The sequence below is a fragment of the Molossus molossus genome, unplaced genomic scaffold, assembly GCF_014108415.1.
Source record: "Molossus molossus isolate mMolMol1 unplaced genomic scaffold, mMolMol1.p scaffold_m16_p_13, whole genome shotgun sequence".
Classification (NCBI taxonomy): domain Eukaryota; kingdom Metazoa; phylum Chordata; class Mammalia; order Chiroptera; family Molossidae; genus Molossus; species Molossus molossus.
The window spans coordinates 52921822-52939339 of NW_023425348.1; the positions used below are offsets into that span (position 1 = coordinate 52921822).

Sequence of the window (17518 nt, forward strand, 5' to 3'; positions counted from 1 at the left end):
TAAGTAACCTGATCCAATTTTGTGTGATATTTTTTCATTTTTATAAAGGCATAAAAAAATAACTGCTTTAAATGTCTAAATAATATGTATTCAAATGGAACTCAAAAGTCTTCTATTTTCCTTCTAATGGCGTTTCGGCATCGATTACGCAACTAAACTTTGGTTAGGATCAGCTTGTCCCTCATACCTCACCAAGAAATAAGGTACCATTAAAATCTCAACTAGGTTCAACTGTCAATCAAAACATTTTAATTATCCTCCCTTTAGTGGGCTATTTTTAACTTCTTTTTGTTTTGATGTAACCCCTTGGACATCTCATAACCACCTGAAAAGCCAAAGACACTAAATCTAACACCATGCAGCTCTCTAATTTTTGCAAGCAGAACACGAACCTCCTGTTAGGAGTGACTTCCTCATTCTCTTAGCAACTCAATTCTACACCTGGAATGTCAGATTTAACAAACCTTGAGTCTACACACTTTTATCTCATCTCTACTCAGCCTGGTCGCAAAGCAAATGAACTGAGTACTCCTGAAATGGCTACTATTCCCAATAGTTTTTTTTTTCTTTAACCCTTACCCGAGGATATGTATTAGAGAAAGGAAGGGAAAGGGTAAGCCAGCTACACTGGTCGGTTTCCCGTAGGCGCCCCGGGCGACCGGGTATCGAACCCGGAACCTAGGTATGTGCCCTGATTAGGGATCAAACCCACAACCTTTCTGTGTAAGGAAGCTCCAACCAACTGAGCCACCCGGGCTGGGCTCCAATTGTTTAAGTTGGGGCTGAGGCCTATAAAAATATCACCTAAACTTAATTATTTGTACTCAGTCTTACTAGTTCCAGGAACCCGAGGAAACGCTTTCCCCCCCGTTTTGGCTTTCCCTTAATTCTCGACACGTACAAAAGATAAAGTGAAAAAGGAAATAACGACACCAATTACAGGCGCCTTCTAATTTTGAACCTCAACAACAAGAAAGTGCGAAGAGATCTGCAGTGTCTCCCAGCAGATTCCCAAACCATCGCCCCATTGCCAAGCTCCTCCGGAGCTTCCGCAGGGTTACGAAGCTCACCCTCCGACCGAACAGTGAGGCCCCGGAGACTGGACAAGCGCGGAGAGGCCTGGCAGTCACTGACTGACACACAGCAGCTCCCAGGAAAGCAGAGCCCTCATCCAAGACCAAAGGCCTCGGCTGGCACCGAGAGCCCCCAGGGAGCTGTGAGTGGTCCCATCCTGTCCTAGCCCTCCCACCATTCCCTTCCCAACGTGGCGACACTCTGCAATCACTAAGCAAAGCACCACCGGTCTCCAGAACCCGCTCCAATAGGCCCACCGGGAGAACCAGGGACACCTCCTAGCCCCTGAGGGGAAAATGGCGCCAGTCACCTTTTCTCCCTCCCTCCTAGTCACAAGGACCAACCTCCCTCCCTCGCTACAAAATGGCGTCTCCCGCTGGGGCCCCCGAATCGGAGTAATTCACTTGTCAGCGAGGCGGTGTCTGGCTGGGATGAGCGGTTCTACCAACCACTCAGTCACAGGAACTTTGATTCCGCACTTGAGGCAGGCCACTCAGGCGCTGGCTTTAGGGCGTGACGTCACGAAAACGGGGCGTGGGTAAACTGGTCTCTCGAGTCACCTAAATTTGAACCAATGATAAGCAGGAAGCGTCTAGTGAGTGACGTAGTGACAGCCCAATGGAGGCTAGGGGCGGGCTTCAGACTGGGTATGCGGGTTGCGGGGCCTGGGGGCCGGGCGGCTGTTTCCTGTCCTGGTGCATGGTGGTCGGACGAAGGAATTGTTGGAAAATTTTCTCGGAGGTTCGTATATAAATGTGTTTTTACCCAGTGTGCATTATTCTCCGCCCGGCCGCCGCCCTTAGCGCGGCGGCGCGGGCCCGCTCGGGCCCTGGCCCTGACTCCGGCTGCTTAGCCTCTGCCGCAGGCCCTTCTGATTTTACGGCCGGTTGGGGCAGCGGCGCCTGGGCAGAAGCGGAGTTTATTAATAACCCGCGGCCGCCACTCTGGGGCGGCGGAGCTTTTCTCGCCGAGGACGCCCCCCCTCCCCCGCGGTTGCCTGTGCGCCGTGCCCCGCCTGTTCCCCTCTGGGGACCGCCGAGGACAGGGATGGGAGGGTGGAGCCCTCGGGAACCTGGCGGCGCCTTTCGGCTTGACCTCCACGCGGGGCGAGTCCCCAGGCGCTCCCGTGGCGAAGCTCCTCCGGCTGGGACGGCGGGCCACGGTCCGCACCAGGCCCCAGCAGTGGCGCCAGCGGCAAGACTGACCGTGGGCCCGCTCGGACCCCGCCTGAAGATCGCTCCTGGAATTTCCTCCCCCTCGGATCGTGCACAGATTACTTGTTTCCCCCACTTAAAGAAAAAAAAAAAAAAGTTAGGTCACTGAGACCTAACACCGAATATTAGAAGTTGTAAATTTTATCATTCCTCTTTTTTTGTCCCTTTTTGCTAGAGTGAACGACTCCTTCGGTTTATGTAACATTTTGTGGAACTTGAACCAATGTATTCCCTCCTCTTAGGATTTTTTAAATAAGTTTTTCACCCATGCATTAACGAAGTCAAGCAAGTAGGGAAAAATAATACCATTACTAAACCCATTATTTGTTTAAGCTGAACTTAAGCCTTTGCTTTGTAAGTGTCTAAAAACCCATTATTTGTTTAAAATGAACTTAAGACTTTGCTTTGTGTCTAATCACCTGGTACAATCGTGGGGTGGGGTGAAAAATTTTAGGTCGTGGTTGTGGTCAGCTTTGTCCTGCATCTTACTGGAAAATAAGTAGGTTTTGCTGTAGTTGACAAAAATGTGTGCAACACTTAAAACTATTTTGTTGACAGTGTAGTTTCAGTTCATGATTAAATGTTTAGTTAAAAGAGAATAGGTGATAAGGTCATCCAAAAACTGATGAGATGGTCAGATTTGCCATTAATTCGGGTGTATTTTGGAAATTTCATACCCCCCCTTTTTAAATAATAGCCTTATTGATATAATTCACATACCTTACATTTCACCCATTTAAAGTGTGTAATTAAATTGGTCTGGTATATTCAGGTTTGTGCAACCATCACCACCATTAATTTTATGAGGTTTTTGGGTTTTTTTCTTTATTGATGTTAGAGAGGAAGAGAGAGAGAGAAACATCGATGAGAGAACATCAGGTGGCCGCCTCCTTCATGCCCCCCACTGGGGACTGGGCCCACAACCTGGGCATATGCCCTGACCAGGAATTGAACCAGTGACCTTCTGGTGCACAGGTCGACTCTCAGCCGCTGAGCCACACCAGCCAGGCAACCACCATCAATTTTAAAATGTTCATCACTCCAAAAAGAACTTACCCATTAAGTTATTACCCATTCACTTTAACCCCTCACCCCATCGCCAACCACTAATCTACAGATTTGCCTATTCTGAACATTTCATATGAATTTCCAGTATGTGGGCTTTTGTGACTGGCTTCTTTCACTTAATAAAATATTTGGAAGCTTCCTTCATGTTATAGCATTATCAATATTTCATTTCTTTCTATTGCCATTTATTTCATGTATGGACATAACATGTTTTATTTACCCATCATCTGTTGATGGTCATATGGGTTGTTTCCACCGTTTGTCTATTAGGATAATGCTGCTATGAACATCATGTACAGCTTTTATGTGGACATGTTTTTATTTCTCTTGAATATATAAACCTAGGAGTAGAATTTCTTGATCATATGGTTGGTAACTACATTCAGCCTTTTGAGGAACTGTCAAATTGTTTTCCAAAGTGGCTGCACCATTTTACATTCCTACCAGCAGTGTATGCGAGTTCCCATTTCTTCATATCATTTTAAGTACTGGTTATTATAAGTCTTTTTGATAGTAGCCATTTTAGTGGGAATGAAGTGATATCTCTCAGGGATTTTAATTTGCATTTCCCAAAAGCTAATGGTATGGAGCATTTTTTCATTTAGTGTTTATTGGCCATTTGTTTATCTTCTTTAGAGGAATGTTGATTTTGCTCTTTTCCCCATTTTTAAATTGGAATGTTTGTCTATTACGGAGTTGTAAGAAGTCATCTTTATATAAAAGTCCCTTATCAGATACATGATTTGTAAAATGTCCATAGCCCTTTGCTGCAAGTGGAGATATTACTGTGAAGTAAGGATTTACAGTGATACCTCGGTTCTCGAACGCCTTGACTTTCGACCAAATCGGTATTTGACCAGGAGATTCGAGAAACTTTTGTCTTGGAATCCGAACAAATATTTGGAACTCGAACTTCCGAGATGAGCCGAGTTGAGCCGAATGGCGTTCATTCGGCCCAGCGCGCCTTGCTTGCGTCATCAGTGTGAGTGCAGAGAGAGAGTCACGCTTTGCACTGAATTTAACCCTTAGACATACTGTACACTTTTATTTCTTGTTGAGACTTATGTTTTTCTACATATTATATACAAATTAAGCCAGTAAATAGGCATTTTCTGGGGCTTGGAACGAATTAATCCAGTTTCCATTATTTCCTATTGGGTTTCATTGCTTCGGTTCTCGAACAATTTGGTTCTCGACCGTCCTGGAACGAATTATGTTCGAGAACCAAGGTATCACTGTAGTGTGTTCTTCATGGAAAGATGACCTACCTGGATTGGGGAATTGTACCTCTACTATTACTTCAGCTGTAATTATTTATAGTGTACATGCAGTTTAAGATCGTGAGAATTTTCTGAGTCCTGAGGTTTTCATCATTACTCAATTTTGAGGTTTTTAATCTAATTTTTGTTTTTGTTTTAATCTGAGGTTTCACTGTGTTCTGAGTCTTTTGCTCCTGGCTTTATTTCAGGACACAGTGATTTTTTTTTTTTTTTAAATAAGAGTTGGGTTGCATGTGTCATTGCTCCTTTCTATGCTTAATTTGTGAGACAGTATTTTAAACTTTGTTGTGTCTCTGGTGGGGTAGCTCAGTTGGTTAGTACGTCTTCCCCTTCTGTTAATGTTATGGATTCAGTCCCTAGGCAGGGCACATATAAAAATCAACCAATGGATGCATAAATAAGTGGAACAAGAAATTCTGTTCCACTTAGAAATTATGGTAAGTGAAATTCCCCTATGAAGGAGATACAGTTCTGTGATGGAGATAATGGTAGAATGGATATTTCAGATAAGAGGTGACACTGGACAATACGTGCAAAAGCAAGAAGAGTTGGGCATGTTACTAGGAACTAGAAGGTCAGCATGACTGGATGTATGAAATAGAGGACAGTTGTAAAGCACTCTGCAACAGTGGGATATGTTAAACTCATTGGATATTTATTGAACATACAATCTTAGGCGTCAAAATTCCAGAGACCCAGAGGACACAGCACATACCTTAGAAGGCTTATAGTCTATGGGCAGACTGGATGTAGTAGTTAAAGGACTGGTAATAGGAGAGAAGAACACTAGACATCAGGAATCAGCCTTTCAGCCAAAAATAAGGTTCTATAAGCCTCACTTTTCTCAGCTGTAGAAAGAAAACTGGCACAAGAGTACATCTTGAGTGCTAAGGGCTTTAAATACATTATTCACTTAATTCTTACAACAGCCCTGTCAGGCAGGTGTTCTTCCATTTTTTCAAAAGAGGAAATGGAAGCTCAGCAGCAGGTTAATTGCCCAGGAACTGAGCAGGATTCAGAGCATAGCACATAAAAACAAACAACAAAAAACAAATGCATAGCATAGCACACCAGAAAGTTATAAAGCCACAATGTAGATGAAATCTATGATAATGAAAACCTGGTTAGTAATTCAAAGTGACCTGGGCTACAAAGCCACGTAACAGCACATACTATAGGATTCAAATGATGACTGAGATCTGGATAGTGAGGGCCCAGTGACAGTTAAAGGCTGTTCCCTGTGTTTGGACAGCTCTTTCTATTCTTTTCTACCTCTAGAAAATGCTTACTTATCTTTTTTTTGCCCAAATTTACGTGTCCTGGTCTTTGTATCCCTGAGGCAAAGTTAGGTGCTGTTTTCTCTATTTCTGCTTCTGTTTATAGTAACTACTTTTATTTTTTTAAATCATGGACATAATCATGGTAAACAATGTTTAACTTATAGAAGGTGTACAGTAAAATTAAGTCCCTTTCCCCACTCTACCCTTGGTCTTCCAGTCCTATTTCTGGGAGGTAACTACTTGAAATTTTATTTTTATTTATTTATTTTTTCTTTATTGATTTGAGAGAGAGAGATAGAAACATCGATGAGAGAGAATATCAGTTGGCTGTCTCCTGCATGCCCCCCACTGGGGATCAGGCCCACAACCTGGGCATGTGCCCTGACCAGGAATTGAACTGGCAACCTCTTGGTGCATGGGTTGACGCTCAACCACTGAGCCACACCAGCTGGGCAATTTGAAGTTTTAAATGCATAAACAAGCATATATAGATATTTATATACATTTTAAAAACCATGAATGTAGTTATGGGGGAATAACAAATTTGCCTCTACCCTAAAGGTCCTTCTGGCTGGTCTAATGATCAAACAGACATGACACAGATTAGCAAGAGAAAATAACCAAATCTAATACAAACCACGGCAAACATGCATGAACCTCACATGCATGAGAGGTTCAGAGAAAAAGAGGGATTGAGGTATATGTCTTATATACCTTTGAAGCCCCCGAGGTCTATAAGACATCTTTGGGAGCTTCAGAGGGTCATTGCAGGATGATAAGAAGAACAGGCATTTAGGAGATAGAAATTTGTTCTGCTTTATAGATAGGTCAAAAGAGGTTATCTCTGATCATCTCTTATTATGGGCAAAGTCCCTAATTTAAGTTCTTGAGCCTGAAACTAAAATTGCCTTTAGCTCAAAGTAATCTGCATATCACAGAGGCACATCTTGGGTGGCTTGTTCTGAGCCACCATACTGTCATACTATATACAGTCTGCAGTTTGCTTTTTCCCCACTTAATATCTTGGACATTATTTTCCACCATTTCATATAGATCCATCCTGTTCTTTTTAATGTCTCCATTTTTCATTTATGGATCTCCTATAATTTATTTAACCTGTCCTAATTGATGAACTTTTATTTATTTATTTATTTTGTTCAGGTAGAGTGGGAGGGAGAGAGAGGAACAGAGAGAGAGAGAGAAACATCGATGTGAAAGGAACACATCGAGTGGCTGCCACCCGCACGACCGACCAGGGCCGGGGACAAACTGCAACCGAGGTACGCGCCCTTAGCGGGAACCGAACCCGGGTCTCTCAGGACCGCAGGCCGATGCTCTAACCGCTGAACCAAACCGGCCAGGGCTTGATGAACTTTTAGATTGTATTTTTTGCTATTATAAATAATATTACAATGAATTTTACACACTTAGGAGAGTGTCTGTTTAATAAATTCCAAGAAGAATTACTTGGTTTAAGACTTGAATTTAAAATTTTGATAGGTAATGCCAAGTTGTCCTAATCATTGTACTGTTTTTTTGTTTGTTTGTTTGTTTTGTTTGTTTGTCCTCACCTGAGGACATTTTTGTATTTTTATCTTCAGATAGAGCGGGAGGTAGAGAGGGGGGAAGAGAGAGAAACATCAATGTGAGAGAGACACATCGACTGGTTGCCACCCATACCACCCCAACCGGGGCGGGGTCAAACTGCAAATGAGGTACGTGCCCTTAGCAGGAACTGAACCCAGGAGTCTCTGGTCTGCAGGCCGTCGCTCTAACCACTCAAACCATCCTAGGCTGTAGGGTTTTTTTTCTCAAATTTTTTGTTTTTTTTTTCCAGTCATGTGGCTTTATATTCTTAGTTATAGGAGTTCTGTGTAGCTAATCTTCAGGTGGTTCTCGAGGGTAGAGGTTCTTTAACTTAGTTGTAATTTTGATGTGCTTGTCAGAGGAGGTGAGCACAGCATTTACCTAACTACTTTAGTAATGGGCAAACTACTAAAAAATATATATGTCCGTTGGATAAATATCCAGAAATGATATTTTGGATAGTATATGTATGTGTGCACACACACATCAGACAATATGCATACTTTTAGGGATACAGAGTAGTAAAAAAGAAGTGGCCCTTGCTTTTAGGAAACTCATTCCATGGTGACAGACAAAGTGAAACGGGTAATTAAAACAGAATAAGGAATTGGACTTAGTCCTGTAAGTAGTACAACTATAAAAACTCAGAGAGAAAAAACATGTTTAAATCTGGAAGGATTCTGTCTTAAAATTCCTTTGCAAGGATCTTAAGTTCTTGCTCTTCTTTAAAGTAACCCAAACTGGAATGCCTCATGCTAGTTATTTTTACCAAAACACAGTGCTAAACAGATCCATAGACCAGTTCTCAGAGAAAAAGCCTTGGCCTTCTATCAAAAATTGGCAAATGGCCCTGGCTGGTGTGACTCAGTGTACTCAGTGGTTAGAGCATCATCTCGAGTACTAAAGGGTCCCCGGTTCGATTTCCAGTCAAGGTACATACCCAGGTTGTGGCCCATCCCAATGGGAACACATATGGAAAGCAACCGATTGATGTTTATCTCTTTCCTCCCTTCCTCTTTCTGAAATTAATGACAAAAAATTGACTAATGAATGTATGTTTAATATAAAATATTTAAGGTAGCCCAGCCAGTATGGCTCAGTGGATTGAGCATCATCCCATGAACTGAGAGGTCCTGGTTCGATTCCTGGTTTGATTTCTGGTCAAGGCACATGCCCAAGTTGCCTGCAACCTTTTTGGTGTATGGGAGGATGCTCCAATTCACCGAGCCACCAGGCCAGGGCCTCACGGGTTGATTCTTTTTTTTTTTAATCCCACCCGAGGACATTTTTTTCATTTTTTGTTCAGATAGAGCGGGAGGGAGAGAGAAGAAGAGAGAGAAGGAGAGAAACATCGACATGAAAGGTACACATAAAATGGTTGCCACCCACACGACCCAAACTGGGCCGGGGACAGACTGCAACCGAGGTACATGCCCTTAGCGGGAACCGAACCCAGGTCTCTCTGGACCGCAGGCTGACGCTCTAACCACTGAACCAAACTGGCCACGGCACTGGTTGATTCTTGTATGTGCCCTCACTGGAGGTTGAACCCGAAACCTTGGCGTATCAGAATGATACTCTAACCAACTGAGTTACCCGGATGTAATCTACTCCACCGTTCACCCCCAAAAGCTAGTTGTAGGAGAAAATAGTGAATAAGACAGAGACATAGAGCTGTATAATTTCTTCTTGTTTAGCTTAAAACTATTTTTTTGTTGTTTTTAAAAAAAAATGTTTTAAATTGACATTAAAGGGAAAGGGAGAGATAGAAACATCGATGAGAGAGAACATCGATGGGCCACCTCCTGCATGCCCCCCACTAGGGATCGGGCCCACAACCTGGGCATGCCCCCTGACCAGGAATCAAACTGGCGACCTCTTGGTGCATGGGTCGATGCTCAAGCACTGAGCCACACCAGCCAGGCTCATTTAGCTTAAAACTATTGATAAGCATTAATAGCAAACATATGTAATGCCAGGTGGAATCTTAGACCCAAAAATTTAGCTAAGTAAACAGATGAGGAAGAGTATTCTAGATGGTATGAATAGCAGTGTTTAGAGGCCCAGATACAAGAGATATGTGAGACTGTTCTGGGGGTGGCAAATAATCTGGTAGTTCATTTAAGTGTTTTTTGTTTTTTTTAAAGCTGTTTTCTTCTTTTTTTTTAGAACATGTTTTTGATTTTTTTTTTTTAGAGAGAGAGGAAGGGAGAGAAATATTGGTGTGAGAGAGATACATCAATCAGCTGCCTCCCACACACCCCTACTGGGGATCAAGCCCCCAACCTGGGCATGTGCCCTGACCAGGAATCAAACCGGCGACCTCTTGGTGCATGGGTCTATGCTCAACTACTGAGCCACACCGACCGGACCATATAAGAGTTTTTGAACCGAATGGTTAGAAGGTAGATTTTGCTATTTATTTATGTTGTGAAGTTAAGGATGCCATTTAACCTTCTGAGCTTCATTTTCTTCATCTGCAAAATTAGGGTAAACTGATACTTAATTCATAGGATTGCTAGGAGGATTAACTGAATTAGTCCTAATACCTGGCATATAGTAAGTATTTTATGGAAGGGTTAATTATCATTATTATCATTTTCTATTTAATATATTATTAAATTATATTAGTATCATTAGCTATTAGAATATTAATCAATATTCCTGGGGTGTAGAATATGAGGAGGAGGTGTATCTAGAACAAGTCTTGAGGATAGAGTGACCAACTTACCTTGATTTGCCCAAGACTCCCAATTTTATTTTATTTTATTATTTTTTAATCCTCACCCAAGGATATTTTTCTATTGATTTTCAGATAGAGTAGGGGGGAAGGGGACAGAGAGAGAGACACACACACACATCGATTGGTTGAATCCTGAATGACCTGACCAGGGCCAGGGATCAAACTGCAACCGAGGCACATGCCCTTGACCAAGAATTGAACCTGAGACTCTTTGGTCTGCAGGTCGAGGCTCTAACCGCTGAGCAAAACTGGCCAGGGTGACTATCCCAGTTTTGTTTTGTTTGTTTGTTTGTTTGTTTGTTTGTTTGTTTTGGTACATGCCCCTTAGCAGGAACCAAACCCGGGACTCTCTGGTCCACAGGCCAATGCTCCAACCGCTGAATACCAGCCAGGGCAACTAGCCCAATTTTTTTTTTTTACTTTGTTTTGTTTTGTTTTGTACGTGCCCCTAACAGTAACTGAACCCAGGACTCTCCGGTCCGCAGGCCGACTCTGCAACCGCTGAGCCAAACCGGCCAGGGTGCAACTATCCCAGTTTTAAAACAAAGCTCCCCACTTCCCCCAAAAGAGAAATAAACCTGAAAGTCCCATGTCCTGGGAAACTCCTCAGTTTTAGGCAAACCAGGATGATTATTCACTCGAGAAGTTAGTAGAGTCCAGATCATGATATTTTGCTTTTTATTGTTGAGTTGTAGTAGTTCTTTATATATTGTGGATATAACATTTGTTATATTTCTGTATGGTTTTTTTTTCCTTAAGCTAACACATACATCATCACGTTCCAGAAAGGCAAGAACTTTATTTATTATACACATCATGTCTTTATTGGAGATTCCTATAATGTTTAAGGACAGCCTCTTCTGTGTCTGATTTTAGCCCATGATTATTTTCATTATTATTTTTTTCTTTATTCCTTTTAGAGAGAGTGGAAGGGGGGGGTTAGAGAGAAACATCAATGAGAGAGAACATCAATTGGCTGCCTCATGCATGCCCCCCACTGGAGATTTGGCCCACAATCTGGGCATGTGCCCCTGACTGGTGACCTCTTGGTGCATGGGTTGATGCTCAACCACTGAGCCACACCAACCGGGCCCATGATTTATTTTATTGTTATTGTTGTTGTTGTTATTATTATTTTTTTTAATCCTCACCCCAGGACATTTTTGAATTTATCTTCAGATAGAGTGGGACAGAGGAGGGGGGAAGAGAGAGAGAGAGAGAGAAAAACATTGATGCAAGAGAGATACATCGACTAGCTGCCACCCACATGACCCCAACCGAGGCAGGGGACAAACTGCAACCGAGGAACGTGCCCTTAGCGGGAACCGAACCCAGGACTCTCTGGTCCGCAGGCCAAGGCTCTAACCGCTACGTGCCCTTAGCGGGAACCGAACCCAGGACTCTCTGGTCCGCAGGCCAAGGCTCTAACCGCTGAGGAAAACTGGCCAGGGCTATTTTTAAAGCACATGAAGTTGACTTCACTTTCACAAGGTGTCCCTTTCTAAAAATGTCACAAAGTGTCTTACATGCTCATTTTCATACAACCTGAAAATATTGGTGATAGGTATCATCAAGACATGATGGGTATGGTGTGAACAACTGTAGAGTGATCTCTGGCTTGTTTCATTCCTTTTCTTTTTTTTTAATATGTTTTTTATTGATTTTTTTTTTTAAGGGAGAGAGAGATAGAAACATCAATTGCCTGCCTCCTGCATGCCCACCACCACCACCAGGGATTGAGCCCACAACCTGGGGAATCAAACTGGGACCTCTCAGTGCTCAAACCACTGAGCCACACTGGCCGGCCTCATTCCTTTTCTTCACTATCAGATTTTCCTCATTTGATCATTTTCTAACAGGGGGCATTAATTGTATCACAGAGTCTTTTTGAAGACTTTAAAATAAGATGGGCTCGCCCTGGCCAGTTTGGCTCAGCGGTTAGACCATTGGCCCACAGACCGGAGAGTCCCAGGTTCAGTTCCTGCTAAGGGCATGTAGCTTGGTTGAGGTTTGTCCCCGGCCCTGGTTGGGGTCGTGTGGGTGGCAGCCACTTGATGTGTCTCTCTCACATTGATGTTTCTCTCTCTCTCTTCCTCCCTCTCTCCCTCCCACTCTATCTGAAGATAGATGCAAAAATGTCCTCGGGTGAGGATAAAAAGAAATTAAAAAAAAAAAAATGAGGTGGGCTGTGTACCTGTCATCACTTGTTATCTCTGGTAATCTTAGTGCTCATTTGAACTCTTCTGAGTCCTTTCTCCCTTCCCTACACCAGGTATTTGCCAGAATTTTGCATCTAGGAAACACCTGTTTCTTCATCTTTCAGTTAATGTAGATTTTTTTTTCATTAGGATTGAAAGTATAGGTGATAAGGCTTTATAAAGAAATTGAACAGTTGACCAGGTTTCAGACAAGAGAGAACTTGTATTTATTGCAGATCTGTTTTCTATCTGTTGATGCTATGTATTGTGGTTATTTGAAGATTTATAAATAATTGAATGAAAAGGACAAATGCTTGAGTTATGATCAAACCTTAGGCTTTTCTTTTATTTTATTTTGAGAGTATATTTATAAAAGCTGAGGACAGTGAAACAAAGGAATGGCTTAGGGAAGAAGAAGCAACATGGGAGAGCCTAGGCAGTGCACTGCTTTGGTTCTTTAGAAACGTTATAGGAAAGAAGTGGGCCACACTGGGCTGTGTGGGCCCTCTGTGACGTAAAAGTCACAGTGAAAGAATTGAGCTGTGCTGGGCTGCTCTTAGCTCACTCAATAGTCTAGGATAGAAGAAGCAACAAGCGAGAGCCTAGGCTATACTCTGCTTTGGCTCTTTAGAAACGTTATAGGAGCCCAGCCAGTGTGGCTCAGTGGTTGAGCATTGACCCATGCACCAAAAGGTCGCCAGTTCGATTCCTGGTTATGGGCCTGATCCCCAGTGGGGGACTTGCAAGAGGCGACCAATTGATGTTCTCTCTCATCAATGTTTCTATCTCTCCCTTCCTCTCTGGAAATGAATAAAGAAAAAAAATTTTTTTTTTAAAAGCATTATAGGAAAGATGTGAGCATGACAGGGCTGCTGTTAGCTCACTGAAAGGTCAGAGAAAAGGGGGTCTTGGAATCAGGTTCAGGGGGTAAGCCTGTAACAAGCTGCCACTGCCGGTTGCTCCCCTATAAGTGTTTAGGAGAGAAAAGTAAAGATACACCAGAGAGAGAAAAAAGGCGTAGGCATGCTCGAGAGAGCTCGCCAGGCGTTTCTTAATATCATCACCCAAATTATCTTGTAATCTGCCTTTTTCAAAATATATCTCCAAAATCATCCATTGCTTGCTATATCAATATAGGTGTTTTCCTTTCCATTTTCTCATCATAATTTATTTGTTAAATAGTGGCAGTACTTGTTCTGAAAGTTAGTCTGTTCCAATCCTATACTCATCAGGTGTCTTAACAGCAGAGTACCAGTATTACTTTGAGGCTTCTCTGTCAGCCTTCAGAGGTAGCAAGAAAGTGTTGAAGTTTCAGTCTGCTCTATGAATCTTTCAGGATTCCCTGAAAAGTCAACCCTGGATTGAGTTTTATCACAGCATTGATACCTTTCTGTGATTCTAAACCACAGTCCCTAGCGTTAGCCCAAAGAAGGTACAGTTATAGAGTTTCTTTTCTTTTTTTTTCTTAAAGATTATTTTTATTGTCAGTAGAAATAGTTTATAGAGTTTCTAAAACAAACATCTTTAAGAAGTCCTAAACATAAAATAAATATAATTGCAAATTATTACTACTATCTACATATGGTGCTTTTGTTTTATTTAAAAAACTTTTTTTATTGATTTTAGAAAGGAGGGGAGAGGGAGAAAGAGATAGAAACATTGATGAGAGAGAACATCGATTGGCTGCCTCCTGCATGCCCACCACTGGGGATTTGTCCCACAACCTGGGCATGTGCCCTGACTGGGAATTGAACCCGTGACCTCTTGGTGCATGAGTCGACGCCCAACCACTGAGCCACACCAGCTGGGCAGCATATTGTGCTTTTAAATATTGACACTAAAAATCAGATCTTCAGATCTGGCATGATTTTCAAGAGATACTCTGGTCCAGTTCCCTGGCTCAGGGCAGCTAAATTATTCCAGCTCCTGTTTGAGACCAGTCAAGAGACCATAGAGGTAAAGGGCACTGAAGGTAGGAGAAGGGAGGAAGGGGGTTGTGGTGGTGATTGGTACTAGAGCCATTCATTCATCTATTTATTCAGCACCTATTGTGTTTTCTATGTGACAACTACTTATTAGGCACTTGAGTCAGAGTGAGCAAACAGATAAAAATCCCTGTTCGTTCTAGTGGAGGGGGGAAATAGATGAAAAAAAAACAAGCAAAATAAATAATATGTCAATAACTACTATGCAGAAATAATGAAGGAGGGCAGAGGGATAGGGATGTCATGGTTAGAGGTGGGAGGTGCGGTTGGAAATGAAGTGAACAAGGAAGCTCTCATTGCAGTAGCATTGAACAAAGACTTGAAGAAGATGAGGGAATAATAATAAAAATACTGGAAAGTATGTTTCAGGCAGAAGGAACATCAAATGTAAAGGTCTTGAGGCAGCAGAACACCTGTATGTTTGATGAAAAGCAAGGACACCAGTGTGGCTGAAATAGAATGAATGAGATGGAGAGTAGTAGGAAATGAGGAGCAAGATCACTGGCCTCATAGGCTACTATAAAGACTTTGGTTTTTGCCTGGCCAGTGTGGCTCAGTGGTTGAGTGTCGACCCATGCACCAAGAGGTCACCAGTTCAATTCCTGCTCAGGACACGTATCCAGGTTGTGGGTCTGATCTCCAGTCAGGGGCATGCAGGAGTCGGCTAATCAGTGTTCTCACTCATAGATGTTTCTGTCCCTCTGTCCCTTCCTCTCTTTGTAAAATCAATAAAGACAAAAATTTTTTTTTGTTTAATTAAAAAAAAAAAAGATTTTGGTTTTGCTCTGAGAAGTCATCGGAAGGTTTTGAGCAGAGGAGAGACGTGATCTAACAAAAGGCACTCTGCCTGCTGTGTTGAGACTGTGGGGAGGTCTCAGCAGAAGCAGGGAGACCAGTTAGGATGCTTTTGCAGTAATGTGGGTGGGAGATGGTAGGGGCTTGGATAATGGTGAAAGTTGTGAGAAGTAGCCAGATTCATGATAGATTTCTAAAGACTGAGTCAACAGGATTGCTGATGGATTATAAGTGGGAATCTTCAACCATGTTAAACCTGAAGAACTCTATGGGAATTTCAGACATGGTACAAAACTGATAGGCAAGACTTGTCAGTGTGTCAATAATTTACTGATGAATTATGAAAAGCATGCCTTGGACTTTGGGTTCATACATTTACCCTGCATATTAAGTGAAATTTCAGCTTATTTCAAACACTGTGGACTTCTTAGCATTTTTTTTATGATTCATAAATATTCTTTGTAGTTTTTATTTCATATGCATTGTCCTTGTTCTCAAGTGTCTATATTTTTTTTCAAGGTAAAAAATGTTGTTAGCCCAAATAAATCGAGATTCTCAGGGAATGACAGAGTTTCCTGGAGGAGGAATGGAGGCTCAGCATGTTACCTTGTGCCTGACAGAGGCAGTAACTGTGGCAGGTGAGCAATCTTGTTTGAGGGGATCATGTGGGTTTGGAAATACCATTTATCTTAAGGGAAAATGGAAAATCACAACACTGTGCTTACTTCCCTTTTCTTGTTTAGCTGAAGACAACCTAAAGCTAAGCCTTTCAATGAGCAGTTTTACCTTGATGTGTATGCTGGGTACAGTAGGGCAGGAAAATGTTTTTATAAATACTAGAAGAAATCCCATTTGAGTCTACGTTAAGCAGTCTACCTTTTGCCTAATTTTTATTAAACAATTTTAATTTAAACAGCATTTACATATGATAGTTATCTAAAGAAAATAACTATCTTTTTATAATAGATGGTGACAATTTAGAAAATATGGAAGGTGTAAGCTTGCAAGCAGTAACACTTGCAGACGGTTCTACCGCTTATATACAACACAATTCCAAAGGTATGTGCCTCATACACATCCTATTGGTTTTTACCAGCAATGCATAATAACCTCAGAGTTGGAGCACTTACCAACTATAACCCCTTCCTAATCCCTCCTAAAGATGCTGTATTGAATGTGTTAATTTTCAGTAGTTTCAGTTTAACTTAAATATTGTTTTAATAATTTGAGGACAACCCTTTGAAATATTTGAAAGATACTGTGGGGTATCAAAATTAGTGAGGAAGGGAGGAGTATCCCCAACCTAATTATAGTAAGACTTTTCTTGCATTTTTAGTTCGTTATTATTTAATTTTTTTTTTTTTTATCCTCACCCGAGGACATTTTTCCATTTTTTGTTCAGATAGAGTGGGAGGGAGGGAGAGGAAGAGAGAGAGAGAGAGAAAAATATCGACGTGAAAGGGACACATCGAGTGGCTGCCACCTGCACGACCAACCAGGGCCGGGGACAAACTGCAACCGAGGTACATGCCCTTACGGGAACCGAACTCGGGTCTCTCTGGACCGCAGGCCAATGCTCTAACCACTGAGCCAAACCGGCCAGGGCAATATTTTTAAGAAATACACGTTAAGAGTAAAGATACTTGGTTTTACGCCCTGGCCGGTTTGCTCTGCAGTTAGAGCATCGGCCTGGGAGACACCCGGGTTCAGTTCCCACTAAGGGCATGTACCTCCGTTGCAGTTTGTCCCTGGTCCTGGTTGGTTGTGCGGGTGGCAGCCACTCGATGTGTCCCTTTCACATTGATGTTTTTTTCTCTCTCTCTCCTTCCCACTCTATCTGAACAACAACAACAACAAAAACTGGAAAAATGTCCTGGGTGAGGATAAAAAAAAAAATTTAAAAAGATACTTGGTTTTACTTTTATAACATTGTCTCTGAATCAGTGTTTACTTTACTCCAAGAAACAGCCTAGTTTTCAAACTCCTTGTTTTTATGGCAGCCTACTGAGCATGTATATACGTAGTCAAGGGATTTCTGCCCCAGGGATGAGAATGATAGGTGGCCTCATACATTGATATATCTGTCTGTTCTTCCCAGCTTCAGCTTCCCCCTGGTCAGAGTTACTGTTCCTAGATGGCTCTGAAAGGTATAAAGAAATTCAACTCATGTAGCCTGCTGTGATGAGCCACTCTTCCTCTTGAACTTGTCTAATTGAATATTGGAGGGGAGGAAGGATGGCTGAGGGAGGATTTTCTGCTTTCTGTAGGATCACTGGATGTGTTATTGAATTGCC

At 42.2% G+C, this 17518-nt stretch overlaps 1 protein-coding gene across 4 annotated transcripts in view; it reads left to right on the forward strand.

Annotated features, from left to right (window-relative positions):
• The first annotated feature begins 1704 nt into the window (after positions 1-1704).
• The window catches only part of ZNF143 (zinc finger protein 143), a 69330-nt gene continuing 53516 nt past the window's right edge, over positions 1705-17518 (forward strand). For 2 of the 4 annotated variants that reach the window (XM_036258142.1, XM_036258141.1), the window contains exons 1-2: positions 1739-1815; positions 15744-15862. In XM_036258142.1, coding sequence (XP_036114035.1) covers positions 15751-15862 — 112 coding nt within the window. In that variant the 5' untranslated portion in view covers positions 1739-1815; positions 15744-15750. Of the gene's footprint in view, positions 1816-15743; positions 15863-16190; positions 16284-17518 lie in introns of all 4 variants that reach the window. The other 2 variants (XM_036258140.1, XM_036258139.1) reach the window with 2 other exon arrangements.